The 19,739-nt window shown below is 39.0% G+C and overlaps 1 protein-coding gene across 3 annotated transcripts in view; it reads right to left on the bottom strand.

Moving 5' to 3' along the window:
* The window catches only part of LOC109914047 (coiled-coil domain-containing protein 91), a 155,417-nt gene that overhangs the window by 42,360 nt on the left and 93,318 nt on the right, over positions 1 to 19,739 (bottom strand). For all 3 annotated transcript variants that reach the window (XM_048607656.1, XM_048607658.1, XM_048607657.1), the window contains exons 8-11: positions 14,586 to 14,678; positions 14,428 to 14,496; positions 12,236 to 12,412; positions 9,095 to 9,208 (exon numbers count right to left, since the gene is read on the bottom strand). In XM_048607656.1, the coding sequence (XP_048463613.1) occupies positions 9,095 to 9,208; positions 12,236 to 12,412; positions 14,428 to 14,496; positions 14,586 to 14,678 (453 nt within the window). The remainder of the gene's footprint in view (positions 1 to 9,094; positions 9,209 to 12,235; positions 12,413 to 14,427; positions 14,497 to 14,585; positions 14,679 to 19,739) is intronic.

Here is a 19,739-nt window from a genome sequence, read left to right as displayed (position 1 = left end):
ATCCCGCCCCCTTGACCTGTCCGTCCTCCCTGGACTGACCTATTCCCTCCCTAACTCCCCACCTACGCTCACCTTTACTGGCTCCACCTCCACCTTTTCGACCTGTCTGTCTCCTCTCCACCTATCTTCTCCTTTATCCATCTTCTATCCACCTCCCCCTCTCTCCCTATTTATTTCAGAATCCCCTTCCCGTCCCCCATTTCTGAATAAGGGTCTAGGCCCGAAACGTCAGCTTTCCTGCTCCTCTGATGCTGCTTGGCTTGCTGTGTTCATCCAGCTCTACACCTTGTTATCTCAGATTCTCCAGCATCTGCAGTTCCTACTATCTCTGGATAGATACATGAATAGGAAAGGTTTGGAGGGATATGGGCCAGGAGCAGGCAGGTGGGACTAGTTTAGTTTGGGATTATGTTCGGCACAGACTGATTGTACTGAAGGGTCAGTTTCTGTGATGTATGACTCTACAACTCTATGAGCAGAAAGGACATGCTGGACATATAATGATGTACAAATAATAAAATTAGCATCTGAAAAAGGCCCTGATTACCTGAGCAACTGATCAGCTGTTTGAAAAAAACATTTACCACAGGTCCAATTTGGGAGCAGCCGAGACTGCTAAGGGTAGCAAAACAGAAACAAAATCATTAAAAAATCAGAACATCAGTACACCATTCAACCCATCGAACCTGCTGCACCATTCATTGAGATCTCGGCTCATCAGGTTGTGGTCTTAACTCTACTCTCCTCCTTGCCCTCACAACCCTCGTCTCCACTGTCAATCAAAAGTCTGTCTCCGTTGGCTTTGTATATATTTAATGATTCAATAGCCCCTACTCTCCGTGGAAGGGAATTCCAAAGTCTAACAAACCTCCTCAAAAAATCCCCCTCAATTCTGTCCTAAATGAAACTGCGTATTTTGAAACTGCGTATTTTAAAACTGTGCATCCCAGTTTCAGACTCCCCCAAAAAAAGAACATCCTTCTCGTATCCACCCTCCTGGCCCATTCATCCCCTTCCCGCATTCTCACTCCCCTTCCCTCCCACATCCTCACTCCTCCCTTTTCCCATGTCCTCACTCCCACACTTCTCACATTACTCTTCTGCTTCCTGCATTCTAAGACTCCATCCTCGTCTCCACTGAACCTCATTTCAATATTACACTTAGTCACTACACATGCACAGTGTGAACTTTGTGTATGATGTAAGCGATTTCTAATGGAATTGTGCACAATGCAGATTGGCATGCATGCATAGTTGCCTGCAGTTGTCGGTATCAGCAGGCACTGCTAAATTAAAAAGCTAATTCTGATGAAGACGATGGAACGATTATCAATTGCCTTAAAATCCAACTGGCTCACTGATGTCCTTCAGGAAACGTAATGTGCCTCTTTTACCGGGTCTTCCCTACAAGTGACTTCACACACCAATCACTGTGGTTGCCTTTTAAATGCCCTCTGAAATGTGATGGTCCCCAGAGAAAAACTTACATGATCTTGCCTAATCCATCTTGCTGTTTCAGATATGCCTGTCCATGACAGCATTGGTAGGATTGATCAATACACAGTACTTGCGGACTCAAAGTACTATTTTCACATTAAAGACATGATCCGTCTTGCTGTTTGGTAGTACCACCATGCTAAATTACATAGTCTTCAAACAGATCAAGAAACTCAAAAGTAGATATGTATAAGGCACTGTGGAACATCAGCAGAAGCAGGATTATATTTAATGACAATCTGTAACCTGGACCCAGCATAATCATGGCTTGGGGGTCAACCTTGTTCAATAGTGAGTACAGGAAGGCATGCAAGGAACCTTTCCATGATTACCTAATAATGAGGTGTCAACCTGGGGAAACTATAATAAAGAACTACTTGCATCCAAAACAATAAAAGCAGTATGCAATAGGCAAAGCCAAACAATTTTACAACCAACAGATCAGATCAAAGCTCTGTAGATTTGCCATGAGGTGTGGTGGTCAATGAAACAAGTATCAGGAGGAGGCAGTTCCACAAATATTTCAATGGGGGAGCCTAGCACATTAGTGTAAAACATAAGGTTGAAGCAGTGCAAACTTTTTCAATCAGATGATCTGACTCATCCCCATCCTGAGATTCCTGGCATTCGAACAATCTGATCAACTCCACTGAAATCAAGAAATGGTTGAAGGCACTGGATACTGCAAAGGTTATGGACCCTGAAATTTTTCAAGCAATAGTACTGAAGCCTTGTGCTCCAGAATTAATTGATTCGCTAGCTAAGCTGTTCCAGGACAGCTACAACAATGGGATCTACCTGGAAATGTGGAAAACTGCCCAGGTTTGTACTATTCACAAAAAGCAGGAAAATTTCAAACCACCCAATTATCACCATATTGGTCTACCTTAAATCATAAGCAAAATGAAGACAGAGGTCTTCAACCACACTATCAAGTAGCAGTTGCTGAGCAACAATCTATCCACTGATGTTTGGTTCAGGTTCTGCCAGGCTGATTTATGTCTTGATCTCATTATAGGCTTGTTCCAAACATGGATGAAAGAGATAAACTCAGAAAGTAAGTGTTAGTGACTGCATTCAACATTAAAGTAGCATATGATTATGAATGGCACCAAGGAACTCTGGCAAAACTGAAGTAAATGGGAATCATTGGAAGCTCTTTGGTTGGAGCCATGTCTAACGGAAAAGGAAGATGGTTGTGGTTGTTGGAGGCCGATCATCCCTGTCTCAGGATATCACTTCAGGAGTTCCTTACGGTAGCATCCTTGGCCCAGTCAAATTCAGCTTTATCCAGCAACAATCTTCCTTTCATCCTAAGGTCAGAAGTGAGGATGTTAACTGGCGAATACACCACATTCAGCACCATTCAGGCCTCCTCAGATATTAAAGCAATCTATGTCCATACACAGCAAGACCTAGATAACGTCCAGACGCAGGCTGGTAAAGGGTTAGTAATATCTCCACCACACACAAGTGCTAGGCAATCACCATCTACAAGAGAAAATTCAAACATTGTCCTTTTTTGTTTAATGGCATTACCGTCGCTGAATCATCGTCAATAACACGGTTGTTACTATTGAGCTAAAACTCAACTACATCTGCCATATAAAGACCATGGCTACAAGACTGGATTGGAATTTAGGAATTCTTTAGACTGCACCTTCCAGATTCACAACTTGTACCTAAAAATACATCTGCAAGAACCAGATGCAATGGAAGCACCACCACTGACAAATTCATCTCCAAATTCACCTCTAAATCACACACCATTTTGACTCGAAACTATACTGTCAATCCCTCACCGTCACTGTGTCAAATTCCAGGAATTCCCTGCCTAATGGCTTTATGCATGTACTTATCCACCAAGGGCCATCGTAGTTCAAGGTGCAGGCTTATTACTGCCTTCTCTAGGTCAATTATGGATGGGAAGTAAATGCTGGCCTTAACAGGGACATATACCCTATGAACAATTAAATAAAAGCATCAACATGTACCTGACAATAGAACAAATCTAAAGAACCTAGCCTTAAGGAATATGGCTGCCTACAGGAAAAAAATGTCCACCTAACTTTCCTCCTCTCTGATGCATTGCAGTGTCCTCAACTCAGACTCCAGCTCATCAACTGCAAGTCAGAGTTCCTGAAGTTGCAAACATCTGTTGCAGATCTGATCGTTGTCAATCATACTGGTATGCACCAGTTCTCCCATGCTGCAGCTGTAATACGTCAACTGTCTTGCCATCCTTAATCTGTTTTAAATAATTAGATTTAAACAGTTTTTAATTTCCCAACTCCTAACTGAACAAATACTGCAGTTTACAGAGTGAAAGGAGACAGAATGCTTATCAACTGATGATTTACATTAAATCCTCACTTAAAGTTGTAATTATGTTCCGGAAAATCATGGGTTTAAGTAAAACATTTTAAGTAAATCATGAGGTAAGGCCCATACGTCTGGTCCTGTGACCCAATTACTAACTTCCCTAGAAAATCTCTATAAGAAATTCCCTAGAAAATCTCTATGAGAGATTTCCTCTGTTAGATTTAGATACATTGTGGCTTCCACATCTTACAGTTAGATGCTTTCAAAAAAATCTTTTGGTGACTTTTCAAACATTAACACTGCATTAAATTTTCACACAGCCTTTTAGCTCTGCCAATGATTTTTTTCATAAGCATTCCTTGCCCTCTGAGGAAAACATTTAATCCTTTATAACAGATGACCACCCAAGCCCTTCAATCACTTTTAGATGGGTTTTCAGTATTCTCTGAATTTCCTCAGATGCATTTTATTAGGATTTCTATTCACTTAACATATGCTATTCTGCAGATGCGCAACTCCAACAACAATGTACACAAATGATGTGAAAATGAAAACAATAATATGTATCAGGTAAAGAGGGTGTAAAGAATTGATGACTTTAAGTGAAAAACTGTGAACTTAAATCACAGTTCAGTTTTCTTTAAATGCAGCTACAGAGTCTGCTCTTTAGCTGTACAAAACATCATTCTTCAACTGTTTAAACTCTAGCTACTGTATCACAGCCCTATCTTAGGCTTACTCTTTAAATTATCGCCATTGTCTAACTGCTGTCTCTCAGCCTCTCTCTTTAAACTCACACTCCCTCTGAAGCTTGCTCTTTAAACTTCTGCTGCTGTTGCACCGTGAAAGTCAATGTACAAATTGATAATCCATCAAACATTGAGTTCACAGATACAAGTGGGAGGTTTTAACGTATAAAAATGGGATGACTCCATTATTAAAGCTACAGTACTGCTTGAAGAATTGTACCAAAGCTTGACTGTATCCTGCTTATCATACAGGCACTGAATATCAAACTATAGGTAAGACAAAGACAGCTTTCCATTATTTCCAATAAATCTAACTTCACACTCTTCATACAACGAGACTGGGGAAGGAGAAGAAAGTGCACCACTAAACCTAGCTGTGGGCCAGACACAAAACAGAACAAACAATACAATGGAGCTAATATTTTTTGTTGTGTTAAGAATCACAGTTTGCAAATATTTAGTGACAATACTGATTGACGTTTCATTTTTGAGTCATCCAAGGAGGCTGAAGTTTACTTGAATGACTCTTGACGAACCTGGTAGGCATAGGTAACAATCTTGAAAATATTAACAGAGATATTTAAAATGATCATGATTGCTAGTTTCTGTGCAGGAGGATTATTGAAGGCATCTACGTTACATGAATAGGATAAATCAGTTGGCCATGCACTACTGCATCAAAGTGATGATGGATGCCCTATTTCAGCATAGAAAAATGTACACAAAATTTTGCATGAAAAGCACAAGGGAAGACAGATGCAGTAGCACCACAGTATGATTTCTCTAGGGTAAAGAAAATCAGAGTGCACAGATGTGTCCGTTTGAGCACCTGCACATAATGCCTTACCTACATGAACAGGAAGGGCCACAGTTCACTAGAAATGCAAATGACCCATGTCTGCCACATGTGAATTACACACATGGAAGATATATTACTTGCCCTGGTTAGATATCCATTCTTCAATAGCTAGATACCATAGGAGTAAAATGCGATTTGACCAACTCTGAAGAAAACCATCAACAGAATCTTACCATCATTAAATGTCATGGGCTCTGAGAAGAAACCTGAAAGAATCATGTCAGAAGTCCAGCAAATCCTTCTCGATGTCAAGAGCAACTAGATGCATATTTCAACTAAGTTCTAGACATTAGGATTAGATTCTCACTAGAGAATGGTAAAATGCTATTGGGGGATTATTGCTTGTTATCGGCCTTGTTAACTTCACATCTCAGCCCATTAATATGTAGTTTCCTTATTTTAACACCGGCTGAGGAAACTAGACACCAAGAATTCTCAACACAAAAGTCAGAGCAGGTACCTGATGACTTCAACTTGTTGCCTATTCCACCAGGCCACATCTTGGATATCCAGCAACAAAGTCTCAGACCTGCACCACAGTACCAGCCATAATCACTCCACATCCATGGATAATCACATCCAACATTTGTCTGCCTCTCAGCTCTTGCATGGCATTTTTCTAATACACTTATGAGAAGCATCTGCAATTTTAATCTGCGCTTTTGGGCACACCAGCAACTAGCATTAACTGAAAAGCAGCTGCAAGAATGCTTCACGCGCAGGGAGAGGCACCCAGCTCACAGATTGGACTATGCCTGTTTGCTTGCTTGCTTATTGCTCCCTCACCTTGAGCCTACTTAGATTGGGCAGAAGTGAGGGGTGGGGTAGGTAGTTATTGAGGCACGTTTCAGATGAATTAAACCATGTATTTGTGTATAAATATGTCACAACATTGTAGCTTGGTGGTACATTTGGCTTCCTATAACACCCTATACTGTAAAGTGTACTACTATGCCAGTTACATCTTGGCACAAAGCTAAGATGAAGCATTCCAAGTACAAACACCACAAGGTCAGAAGTGGATGAATGTTTAGGTAGGTTGGTGGTGAGAAGAAAATCTTTATCAACTTTAAAAAAACTTCTTATAACAGAAGCTTTTTTCTGTCTAAAAATCACTTTCTTCCTGTTAGTCTTTTTTTAAAAATTGCAAAGCAAAAAGTTTACATCCATTTATGCAACACTGTTGCAAAAATGCTGCAAAGTTGGTACTCTGCCATTTTAATGCCACAAATTTTGTGTGGGCATTATCTATTGTCAGCTAATTTTGATTACGCACTGGGACAGCAGTGTTCTATTATGAATAAATAATAACCCCAACCAGTTTCTTTTCAGATGGTCAGAAATCATGGGATTAAAAATGCTGCACCTTCTGCAGTGTCCTGGCTGACAATTTAAATCAAAAATAGTTGAGAAAATAAAAATGATTATACAACTTGGCTACGATAAGCCTCGATAACCTTACTTTAATAACTGGCAAAGAGTCACACAGCTTTAATAAGGGTTTATCCACCAAAATCTTAATCTAAAACCTTAAATGTAATTGTCTATTTCTGCAGAATTTTCATGGACACCTCAAACATATTTCAAAACGTAAATATAATTTGATCTTGCATTTTGCATTTACGATCATTTAATGAAAACAGAAAAGGCATGAATCAGGAAAAGAACTACTGGCCTTTGTTACCAAAATTGGAAACAATGTACAGAGAAGGCCATCAGATGTAGAAGTAGAACTAAGCCATTCAGCCCATCAAGTCTGTTTTGCTATTAAATTAGATCATGCCTAATCCGATAATCCACAGCTCCACTTTCCTGACTTTTCCCCATAAACTTTGATTCTGTTACAGTTTAAAAATATGTCTATCTCGGCTTTGAATATACTTAATTACCTGACCTTAACACCCCTTTGCAGTAAAAAAAATTCCACAGATTCACTATCTCCACTCTGAGAAGAAATCCCATCCCATTTTTGTGGCAACCCATTATTCTGAGAGAATGCCCTCTGGTTTTAGATTCTCACAAAAAGGGGAAACAACATTTTTGCAGCCACCCTGTCAAGTTCTCCAAAGAATCATGTATACTTCAATAAGATCATCTCTCATTCTTCTAAACCCCAATGAGTATGGGCTGATCCTACTCAACCTCTACTCAAAAGACAGTCTTTCCACACCCAGGATCAACCTAGTGCACCTTCCATGGACTGTCTCCAATACCAGTGCACTCTTACTTAGATAAGGGAACTAAATCTGTTCGTATTCCAGCCGTGGTCTGACTAGTGCCTTACAGAATTTTCGCAAGACCTCCCTATTCCATTCCTTTTGAAATAAAGGTCAACATTACATTTGCTTTCCCTATTACCTGCTGAACTTGCTTGCTAGCAGTTTGAGCTTTATGCACAAGGACAGAAAATACCTCTGTGCAGTGGCTCTCCACAGTCTTTCTCCATATAAAGCTCCTCTATTCTTCCTGTCAAAGTGCATAACCTCAAATTAGTTTTTGCCCACTCATGTAAACTGTCTACATCCCTCTGGAGACTCTGTGTCATTCCCACCAGTTGCCTTCCCACTGATTTTTGATGGACACATTCCTTACTTATATGAAAACTGATAGCCTGACAAGGTATCATCACCACTTAATTTGGTAAAGCACAATGGTCCCCTCATTTTCTTTTCCCTCTGGACTGAAGGAGAAATTGATGAAATTTTGCTGAATTACTATGTCTCGTCAAATCTGACATGGTGTACAATTTTTCTTTCATCCTTCCCAGCAAAAGGTCAGCAATGATCATTTTAGATAAACAATACACAAAGGAAAAATATCTGATAAAACTTTCATCTTTCTTCCTAGCATTGCTTCATTCACTGCAACAAAATTATTTCTTTTCTACACACATGGTAAAAGGCATGGTATATTGTCAAAGCTCGGGTCAGGAATGAATGAGCAATAATGCAGCAGTCATTAATTTCTCTTTTCTACAGCACCGCAAAAACCTATATCCCAAAACCTATATGTGTGTTTTATGGCAGTTCACAATGCATCAAGAATCTGAATGAATCTACCACAGAGCCTGTGAAAAACAGCAAATGATGACAATTTATTGACAACATTAGTTACTCATAGTTCTAGCCTGTGGCATTGAAGATCACACAGCTGAAGAGCCTTTTGATGTACATGAAAGGTTATTGGGGTGGGGTTTTTGAAGAACTGACAATGAACTACAATCTATACAATGCACAAATACTAGCTATGTTACTTGATACTTCTTTTCCTTGTAAATCACAGTCGCTCTACCAGTTATTTAAAAGTTCTTATTCCAAAGTGCAAAATTCAGTACAATTCCCTTAGGCAATTTGGAGGAGATGGAATTTTAAAAACTGACAAAACAATCAAATTCATAATTTTGTGTTTAAAATTTCAATTTTCCTGAGTTCTTTCATTCATCTAGATTTGCAACTTTATACAGTCCTGAAACATACAAATCAGCAAAGTTCCAGTTTGTACTATGTTAGCCGATCTCAGCAAGGGCTGCAAGAAAGGTGCACATACGTATATGCAACCTACAGCCACAAAAATAACTTACTTCAGTCAAAAAAGTTAAAAGGTGGGTTAAAGGTAAAAATTATAACTCATTATCTGGTTAGTGAAATATTTGATTGAAATTACTTACCCTTTTTTGCTCTTTGATGTATTTAATCGTGTCCTCCCTTGCTTTATGAATTGCCTCTGTTACAGCTTTCTCAGCTCTTCTTCTTTCATGGTTTACAGCTTCTCTTATGGCCTCCTGTTGGGAGATTACAATGGTGAATAATCAACAATTGCATCCATGAAGTCCGGAGAAATGTGATCTGTTAACAGAACTCTGTTAATAGTCATAACTGGAAAAACAGGTGGAGACAGCAAGCGCATTTACAGCACGTTGCCTTTGCAAAATATCCCAAAATACTTCATGGGAGCAATTATCATAGAAATATGGAAATAGGAGTAGAAGTTGGCCATTTGGATCTTTGAGCTCGCTCCGCCATTCATTTAGATCATGGCTAATCATCTAACTCTACAGCCTATTGCCACTTCTCCCCCCATTATCCTTTGATCCTCTTAGCTCCAAGTGCTTTATCTAACTCCCTGTTGAAATCATACAATGGTTTGGCTCTGACTACTTCTGGGGTAGTGAATTGCACAGGCTCACTCCTCTCTAGGCGAAGAAATTTCTCCTCATCTCAGTCCTAAATAGTCCATTCCATATCCTGAGACTATAACTCCTGTTTCTGGACTCCCCTGCCATCAGAAACATCCTTCCTGTATCTACTCTGTCTAATCTCGTTAGAATTTTATAGGTTTCTAGAAGACTTACCCTCATTCTTCTGAATGTCAGCAAGTATAATCTTAATTGATTCATGCTCTCCTCATACATCAATCCTGCCATCCCAAGAATCAGACTGGCAAATCTTAGCTGTACTCCCCCTACAGCAAGAACATGCTTCCTCAGGTAACACCACCAAATCTGCACATATTTTTCTATGTATGGTCTCAGCAGGGCCCTGTATAATTGCAGCAAGACATCCTTCCTCCTGTATTCAAATCTTCTTGCTATGAAGGCCAAGAGATTATTTGCCTTCTTGACCATCTGCTGCACCTGCATGCTTACCTTTAATAACTAGTGTACAAGGACACCAGGTCTCATTGCACATTCCCCTCTCTCAATTCATACCCATTCAGACAATAATGTGCCTTCTTGTTACCAAACCTCACATTTATCCACATTATACTCCATGTGCCATCTACTTGCCCACTCACTCAGCTTGTCCAAATCACACTAAAACATCTTTGCATCCTTCTCACAGTTCACCCTCCCACCCAGCTTTGCATCATCTGCAGATGTGGAAATATTACATTTAGTTCCTTCATTCAAATCATTAATACACATTCTGAATAGCTGCGGTCCTAGCGCTGATCCCTGTGATAATGCACTAGTCACTGCCAGACATTAGAAAATGTCCTGCTTTTCCTGTTTTGTTTCCTGTCTGTCAACCAATTTTCTATCCATTCAACACACTACCCCCAATCACATGTGCTATAATTTTACACACAAATTTCTTATGTGGGACCTTATCAAAAGCCTTTGGAAAGCCCAAATAAACCAAATCCACCTCACCAACTCTACGAATCACACCCTGAAAGAATTCCAGTAGACTTGTCGTGCATAATTTCCCTTTCGTAAATCTGTTCAATCCCTGCCACCATTTTCCAGACAAACAAAACTCGACAGAAAACCAAACAGATTTAACTAGACAGTGTTCCTCCATCACTCAATCACACAATTAGACTCCTGCTATGACAGTCATTGTGCCAGTCACTGGATTTTACCAAACATTTTAAATGCAACAGCTTTTGCAAACTTAGAAAAGATTTTTTATTCTCATTATCTGTCCAATTACATTGGCTGGCTGATTCTTTTAAGTTTACCCACCATCAAATGTAAGCAGTCTTTAAAAATGATTTACACTCAATTCCCTGCAGCCTTTCTTGTTAACTCCCACTGAGTCAAAAAAAGACTGGAAAACACATTCACAGCAGTGGCAATGAAGCTGATCCTAAAACTCAAGGCAGTCAGAATATGATCAATTAAATGCAAGCAGTACACTATATGATGTGTGATAAGTAAATCTATCAGCATTCTTCGGTAATTTCAAGAGACAGTACATATTTCCTGCATTCCCAGTTGTTAGTTCTAAGGTTGATAGTTCTTAAGGCTAAAAGGATCAGAGGGTCTGGGGAGAAAACAGGAAGAGGGGAGTAAGTTGGGTGATCAGCCCTGATTATGCTGAATGGCAAAACAGCCTTGAAGGGCCAAATGACCCACTCCTGTACATATTTTCTATGCTTCTATTCCGCATGTCACAGCAAAGAAGCAATACATATGTTAATACATACTTACATTCTATATAAATTCTCCTGAAGAATTAGAAGAAAATTACTCAGATAACATTAACAGTTTCTGAAATCCTTTACATTAGAATTCTAGAAGTTATTAGTACAAATGGAAGAAAACATTTTCCTGCATAATTTCCTCATATCTGAAGGTAATTACTTATACTGATTACATTACACTACCTTTGTCATAGATACCACAACTATATGAACACTCACCTGTGCCTTGATAGTGATTATTTAATAGCTTAATGAAAAGGAGCTGAGTCCAATCCTTCCATTTTTGAGCATCTACAAGTTTGGGGATGAACCCCAACATTATGCTGAGATGGCAATGAACAAAATGGAAGCAACGACAAGAATTTGGTTGCTTGTGGGATTGCAGGGCATTAGAATAGGTGCGATGGTCGGACAGGAGTTCCATTAGGCGAATATAGATATTGGTGAAAATTAATAAAATGGGACCAAAACAAGAGACTGCACATAAAGTCAAAGCAGAGATGGTGGGATTATGAACGATGTTTCCCGGTTGGTTGAAAAGGAGTAGACTAGCATTTAATTGCAGGAGGTGGAAGTGAGGAGATGGTGATGATGAGGTTTGGGTATTGTCTAAGCTCAGCTTGATTGTGTCTGTGACTGACTGCTATACCATTATTCCGATCAATTCAGTTTATGAACCAGAGATGTTATAGTATTTTAATAATTTTCAAATATTTCTCACTCAAGGAATAGGTGATATAATTCCATGATGAAATATTTTCCATGTAACAGCATTAAAATCAACCTAAGCAGTCAAACAATAATGCTCATTTCAGTTGTTCTACAGAACTAATGAATAGGCCCAGATTTGAATGATCCTAATCTGTGCAATTGCATTTACCTGATTTTTTTCCCTCTCTTCTTGGAATGCTGCTTGGATAGACTGTTCAAATTTTTCTTGGTCCTTACAACGCTCAATTTCCCATAGTTCTCTTTTTTCCAGCTGGATCTTTTCCATCCTTTCTCTCTCCTCTTGCACAGCTTTCAAAACAGCCTCCATAATGATTTCCTTTTCTGCCTGTGTAACAAAGCATCGTTCAAAAGGGGTTTTAAGAAAAAATCAAAAGGCATTTAAACCAAATATAATACCACATAAAAATCCATGGCCATATACTAAATAAAAGATCAGAGGAACTAACAAATGTTGTATGTTGAAAAATGAAATGCCTCTGCCAACTTCAACAGGAATTGGATTACAAAGCTGGAAGCACATGCTTCAGAAATATTGTTGTCCCTGTTATTATAATATCACTTGCCAATAATGCAAATTTTTCTTGTTACAATATTGTTACAGTGGTGATGTTAGGAAAATGGCTGCCATTGGCAACCACAGAGACTGTCTACGATTTCAAGGAGAGAATCAATCTTCAAAAGCCTGCATAAAACAGATGACAAGAATACTACAGTATCGAATAAAATTAAAACAAGGTTACGATGTTTTGTTATTAATCACCACTCTGCAATTTAACTTTATACTAATGCATCAAGTTAATTGTTAGGCCCAATAATTGGGTAAGACACAAAGTTAATAACAGTATTCAATATAAATTTGCACATACATTTTCTAATTACCCACCATCTCATTAATTATTATCAACTGTGCTGAAGTTTCCAATAACAACTTAATAGCATCTTTAAAGCAGTAAATCATTCAAAGGGTTTGAGAGAAGCCTAATCAGAAGAAAACTGACACCAAATCAAAACAAAAGACAATAAAGATAGCCAAAAGCTCAGTCAAAGATGTAGTTCTTTTCCTATTTATTTAAACATGCCAGTGTTTGGAATTGTATGAGGGAAACTGGGATAGATCACAATTGATTATTCATCCTCTTTGTTTGATGATGCTAAATATTGACTAAGTCCAAAAATGTCCTCAGCTAAAGTAAAATGCAAAGATACGTAAGAAATTAACTTCAAGTAAGTGCAGCATGACTTTAGATACCAAGATGCCATATCTTGGTACATCAGTACGCTGCATCACATCAACCATAATATACCTAATGCTTCACTCAGTCCCAAACTAGCAACTGTACTTGAAAATCACAATGAGCAGCAAATGCAATAGTTTTCAATTAGTAATAATAAGTTCTCCATCAAATGACATGCATTCATTGTTAAGATCATAGATGGAAAATTCACCTTGCAAAGATTAAAGGCCAGTTTTTTGTTCTAAAATCATACAATCCCTACAGTGCAGAAGAGGTCAGTCAGCCCATCGAGTCTGCACTGACCCTCCAAAGAATATCCCACCCAGACCCACCCCCAATATAACCCAGCATTCATCCACCTAGCCTGTACATTCTTTGGACGCAATGAGACAATTTAGCATGACCTATCCACCTAATCTACACATCTTCGAACTGTGGAAGGAAACTGGAACACCCGTCGGAAACTCACACAGACACGGGGAGAACGCGCACACAGTCACCCAAGGCTGGAATCCCTGGGACTGAGGCAGCTGTGCTAACCACTGTTCTACTGTGCCACCCACAATATAATATGCCTGATTGTGGATACAATCATCTACACACTGCTATTACACAAAGCTAAGATTCCCTAAAATTTTGCTATTCATTCTTGTATTATTTTCATATTATCTGGACAAAAAAGAACAAGCTGGCACAATGAATATGATCATTACTGCAGTTCATAATATCAAAAGACGATGAAAATGAGTATTTATTTTAACCATATATTTGTTGTATGAAAACTCCACATAGTGTATTCGATTTTTAATACTGAAAGGTCCAGATAAAGATTAACTCATCCAAAATAGAATTATCTTTATTGAACTGTACAAAATATATAACAGATGGTGGGTAGAGAAATAAAAGCAAAGGCTTAAATAAAAAGACTCATCGTTTTTGGAAATTTGCCTCTAGTTGATTACAGGGAATCTCTGTGCCTAATTACATAGTCACTCAGTATTGTAACAGTAATCTAACTCTAACCCTAACCCTATCGCAGGGTTCTTTAAAAAGGAAATCTTTAACACAGAAATTCTGGTAAGCTGGATTGTTTTTAAAAATATACCTTTACAACTTCTCCCATTGCCTCGGTGCTTCGTAGTCTTTCTTCAGCAATACATCTTTCAAGTGTCTCCTGTAAACAATTCAGCAAATATTCAGATAGTTTACACACCAAGGACAATATTATAAAATGATTATTTGACAAAAGAACTGAAAATTTACCTTATGCTGTTTTGTTTGTTCCTCCAAAGCTTCCTTTATCTTATTTTGGAAGACACATTTTTCTTTCTCCAGTAAGTCAAGCAGTCGCTCATGCTGGAAGGCCATAAAATTGTCAAAATGAGCAGCAAATCACATAGCATGTGATTTTTTTAGACATGAAGTAATAATAAATCAATGCCTTGACTTATATTTAAAAAGTTATTCAGAAGAGGAAATTACTGATTTTAACTATGGATGAGTCTCACACTCACTCCTGGGCATTAACATCTTGTCAGATCAGTTCCTGTCCAACACCTGGCTGAAGATGAATGGGATGCAGCTTACAACACCTAGAAATTTGGCAACAGATGTGTGGGAATGGAGTTCTGGATGGTTCGCACAGGAAAGAGGGCACAATTTGTTTTAAAGACTGGGAAGAGCAACAGTAGTCCTCCAAGTCCCAGAAGGTAAAGTCAAAAACTTAAATATTTGGGTCTTTTCATGTTTTAGCAGTTCCAGTCTCCTTGCCTGGTAGAAAAACTACAAGATTTCTCCACTCAGGCTAAAGTTAAAATTCAATAAGGACCTTATGATTTTATTCGCAGTGACCTGCATATTTAAAAACATATTCTGTTAGCTTTAGGGCAAACAAAAATTGCAGTCAGATGGATTAATTCGACCTTCCAGCTAGCAGCTGGAAAAGGCTGAAAGCAGAATTGCCTTCAATCCCAAACTCCCTCCATTGTTACATTTGAATAGAACATATTTAGTACAGGTTCTTCCCTCTTAAAATACATGCTGGATGAAAATATGAAAAAAAAATTAATACTGGGGCAATTTTTTATTTACACAGAGGATGGTTCGCGTGTGGAATGAATTTCCTGAGGAAGCGGTGGATGTGAGCACAATTACATTTAAAAAACATTTGGATAATTGCATGAATAGGAAAGGTTTGGAGCGATATGGGCCAGGAGCAGGCAGGTGGGACTAATTTAGTTTGGGATTATGTTCGGCATGGACTGGTTGGACTGAAAAGTCTGTTTCTGTGCTGTATGATTCCATGACTTGCTATATTTCAGCTTTAATTGTATTTAACAAATTTATGGATGGTCACTTAGTATAGATCTTGAGCATTGCCAAAGACAAAAAGAACATTCTGTGGAATCTTTTGCCTTGCACTCATCAGGACAGACACAAGAATGCCAAATTTCAAAGGAAACGACAATTTATACAACATAAGAAAAGGCTATTATAATTGGTTGGCAAGTCAACTCTAATTGGCTGAGGTGTTGCTGTGGAGAAAGCACCAAGGCATTTTGTCTCCCACGCTTTCGATTAATTTAAAAATGGCTTAATGTCTGTCTGTGTTCCTTTTTCTTACTGAGTACAGGTCACTGCAGAGGGAATACATGCAATTTCTAGCAAGCATAAGTTAATCACATCACGAGGACAACTGAAAACCATAAACTGGTTGTTGATGTAATTCTTAGCAAAATCAGGATTGCTCGTGGAATCTCATCTAACATTAGACATTATGTTGTGAGCTTTGCAAGAACAGGTTAGTTGAATAAGATCCATACTCTGCCTGATGCACATAGCTGAAGGGGCATGATGTTTGATATGATCCATCAGTTACTGAGATGTATGGCTTCTGGACCTGCATAGCACCAGCACTGAAATTCATAAATTGCACTACTCTTTTACACCATAGGTCATCTAAACATCTTTTTGGTCAAATGTCAGCATCCTGTTGGTGAAAAGTGTTACTGCTGCACAGTAGCAACGTAAAACAGATTGCTAAAATTGTTTAAATATCTTACCATTCCACTATAATTTGATGTGTGGGAACAATAGTTCCCTGGTGCAATCTTTATAGCACTGCTTCGACCAGAGTCAACTTGCCAACCAAATTAGCACACTTTCTCATGCACCATAAATTTTTGTTCCCTTTGAAATCTAACACTCTTGCATTTGTCCAACATCAAGCGCTTCAACTGCACGTCTCTTTTTCAGCAATATTCAAATGTGCATACTTACTTGCCTCCTTCAAACTTATTTGTGTTGTAAAAACGCAAGAAATGGGAGTGGTAATATATACCAAAATGCAAAATTTATTCAGTGTAGGAGAGTTAAACCAGAAAATTCCGCTTCAAAAGGGCCTTTACTCATCCTAATTTTTCATTTTCTGATATATGGTTATGTTGTTAGTATGGTCTCTCCCATAGGATTTACAATGGGTGGCAGGCAAGTTACACTCTGTAAAAGCAACAGAAGTCTGCATGGAGTTGAAACTTCTACACTAGATTATATAAAAATTCCAAAACGGAGCTGAGTGTTAGCATCTATCTTGCCGTTTGAGAAAGCAAATAATATTTTTATGCAGCTTTCTTTTTTCTATCCACAACCATATTATTGGATTTATTGCAGCAACATTTTGGGTGAGGAGGCAAACACTTTGGCACTGTGAATGGACTAGAGCACTGACGAATACATTCATGCTCTCAGTCACTCCATGCGATCTGCACCTAACTACGAGCAGACAATTCAACAGCAGTATTATCTCAAGTCTTGTAATCAGTTGTCTGCTTATTCTTTGATGGGCAACACTATAAGACAAAGGATCTCAAAATGCAAGTAAAAGAACATAAAAGAAACCTAAAAATGTTGGAAGGAAACTAGAATTATTTTGTGATTTTTCTCCTCTTTCCTTCCTCTCCAAGCACAGCCAGTGCCAATTTCCACACCATGAAAAGTAGGAGTAGAACAGAAGATATCAATAGCTGGGAAGGGTTCTGATTTTTAAAAGGATGAAACGGAAAATGAAAGCAAAATTAACAGGACTATTGGCTTGTAGAACAGGCTGCCACCTGCTGCTTAGAATGCAGAACCTGTAAGTTATAAAATGCAATTTAGCAGATTTATGCTCCTTAAGAATGATGGTGTGACCTCTCATTTATGAAATGTTTATGACTAACACTGAAATATAAAAAACTGGAGGAGGAGTATTTGGCCATTCCATACTGCTCCACCAATTCAATATGATCATTGCTAATCATCCAGTTCAGAGATCTTTTCCCGCTTTCTCCACAGTCCCTTTGATCCCTTTGGCCCAAAATAAATAACTTCTTCAAAACATTCAATGTCCTGGCCTCAACTGCCTTCTGTGGCAGAGACTACTATACGCTCACTACTCTTTGGGTGAAGAAATTTCTCCTCATCTCAATCGTAAATGGCCTCCCCCATATCCTTCAACTGAGATCTTTGATTCTAGACTCCCTAATCACGGGGAGCATCCAGATATTTACTATATCTAGTTCTGTTAGCATTTTATTGGTTCCTATGAGCGCCTCCTTAATTCTTTTAAGCTCTAGTGAAAATAACACGAGCCAATCCAGTCTCTTCATTCAAAAGAGCTGCCATCCCAAGAATCAGTCTGGTAAACCTTTGTGGCACTCTTTTCCTCAGATAAAGAGACGAAAAATACTCACAATATTCCAGCTGTGGTCACAGCAAGAACCTGTGCAACTGCAGCAAGACATCCCTGCTCCCATACTTAAATATTTACTATAACATACCATTTGCTTTCTTGCTTACTTACTTTCAGCAACTGGTGTACAAGCACACACAGGCATTTTTGCACCTCCCCCTTTTCCAATCTGTCAAGTTTCAGACAATAATCTTCCTCCTGCTTCTGCTACCAAAGTGGATAAGTTCACATTTATCCAAATTTTACTTCAACTGCCATGCATTTGCTCACTCACTCAACTTGTCCCAATCTCTCAGAAACATTTCTACATCCTCCTCCCAGTTCACTCTTCCATTCAGCTTTGTGTCATCTGCAAACTTGGAGATATTATATATTTAGTTCCCTCACCTAAATCATTAATATATTTTGCAAATAACTGGGATCCAACCATTACTCCCTGTGATACTCCACTCTCACTGCCTGCCACTCGGAAAATTAATCCAGTTATTCCTACTTATTGCTTCCTGTCTTCCAGTCAGTTCCCTATCCATGTCAGTACACTAAGCCTGATCACATGCACTTTAATTTTGCATGCTAGTCTCTTATGCAGGACCTCATCAAAAGCTTCCTTGAAAGACTAAGTAAACCACATCCATTGGTTGTTCCTTATCAACTCTTCTAGTTACATTCTCGAAAAATTGCCGTAGATTTGTCAAGCATGATTTCCCTTCTGTAAAGTCATGGTGATTCTGTGCAGACCTGTCATTGTTTTCCAAGTGCTCCGCTACTAAATGTTCTAAAGAATCTAAAAATTTTCCCTACTAGCAAAGTTTTTTAAATTCACGTGTGGAACATGGGCATCACTAGCTGGTCAGCATTTATTGCCTTTTCCTAGTTGCCTTGGAAAGATGGTGGTGAGCAGCCTTCTTTAATCACTGTTGTCCAAATGCTGTAGGTAGACACACATTGCCATTAGGGAGGGAATTCTAGCATTTTGACCCTGCGACAGCAAAGGAACAGCAACAGATGTCCAAGTAAGGATGGTGGGTGGCTTAGACAGTAAGTCACAGGCAATTGTGTTCCCATGTATTTGCTGCCCTTGTCATTCTAGATGGAATTAGTTCTGGATTTGAAAGGTGCTGTCTAAGGATCTTTGGTGAATTTCTGCAGTGCATCTTGTAGATAGATGCACTCTACTGCTACGTGATACCAATTAAGTGGTGCACTTCGTGCTGGATGGTGTCAAGCTTCCTCAGTGTTGTTGGAGCTGCACTCATCCAGGCCATTGGGGTGTAAATCATCAGACCTCTGACTTGTGCCTTGTAGATGGTGGACAGACTTTGGGGATTCAGGAGGGAAGTTACTCACTGCAGGATTCCTGGCCTCTAATGTGCACTGCATTTATATGGAGAGTCCAGTACAGCTTCTGGTCAATGGTAACCCTCAGGATGTTGATAGTGGGGTATACAGTGATGGCAATGCTATTGAATGTCAAAGCACTGTCGTTAAAGTTTTTGAGAAGATTTGTAGCTCAGGTTGTGGACTTGCTCGCCGAACCAGTGCGTTTGATTGCAGACGTTTCATCACCCTGCTAGGTAACATCGTCAGTGCACTTCCAGTAAAGCGTTGATGTTCTGTCCCGCTTGTTATTTATATGCCTCGGTTTGCTGGGGTGGTGGGCATCACTTCCGGTTCTGTTTTTCAGTGGT

The sequence above is a fragment of the Rhincodon typus genome, chromosome 18 (genome assembly GCF_021869965.1).
Source record: "Rhincodon typus isolate 14 chromosome 18, sRhiTyp1.1, whole genome shotgun sequence".
In the NCBI taxonomy this organism is placed as follows: Eukaryota; Metazoa; Chordata; class Chondrichthyes; order Orectolobiformes; family Rhincodontidae; genus Rhincodon; species Rhincodon typus.
Note: the sequence above shows the minus strand (reverse complement) of the source record. Positions and strands in the feature narration are given on the sequence as shown.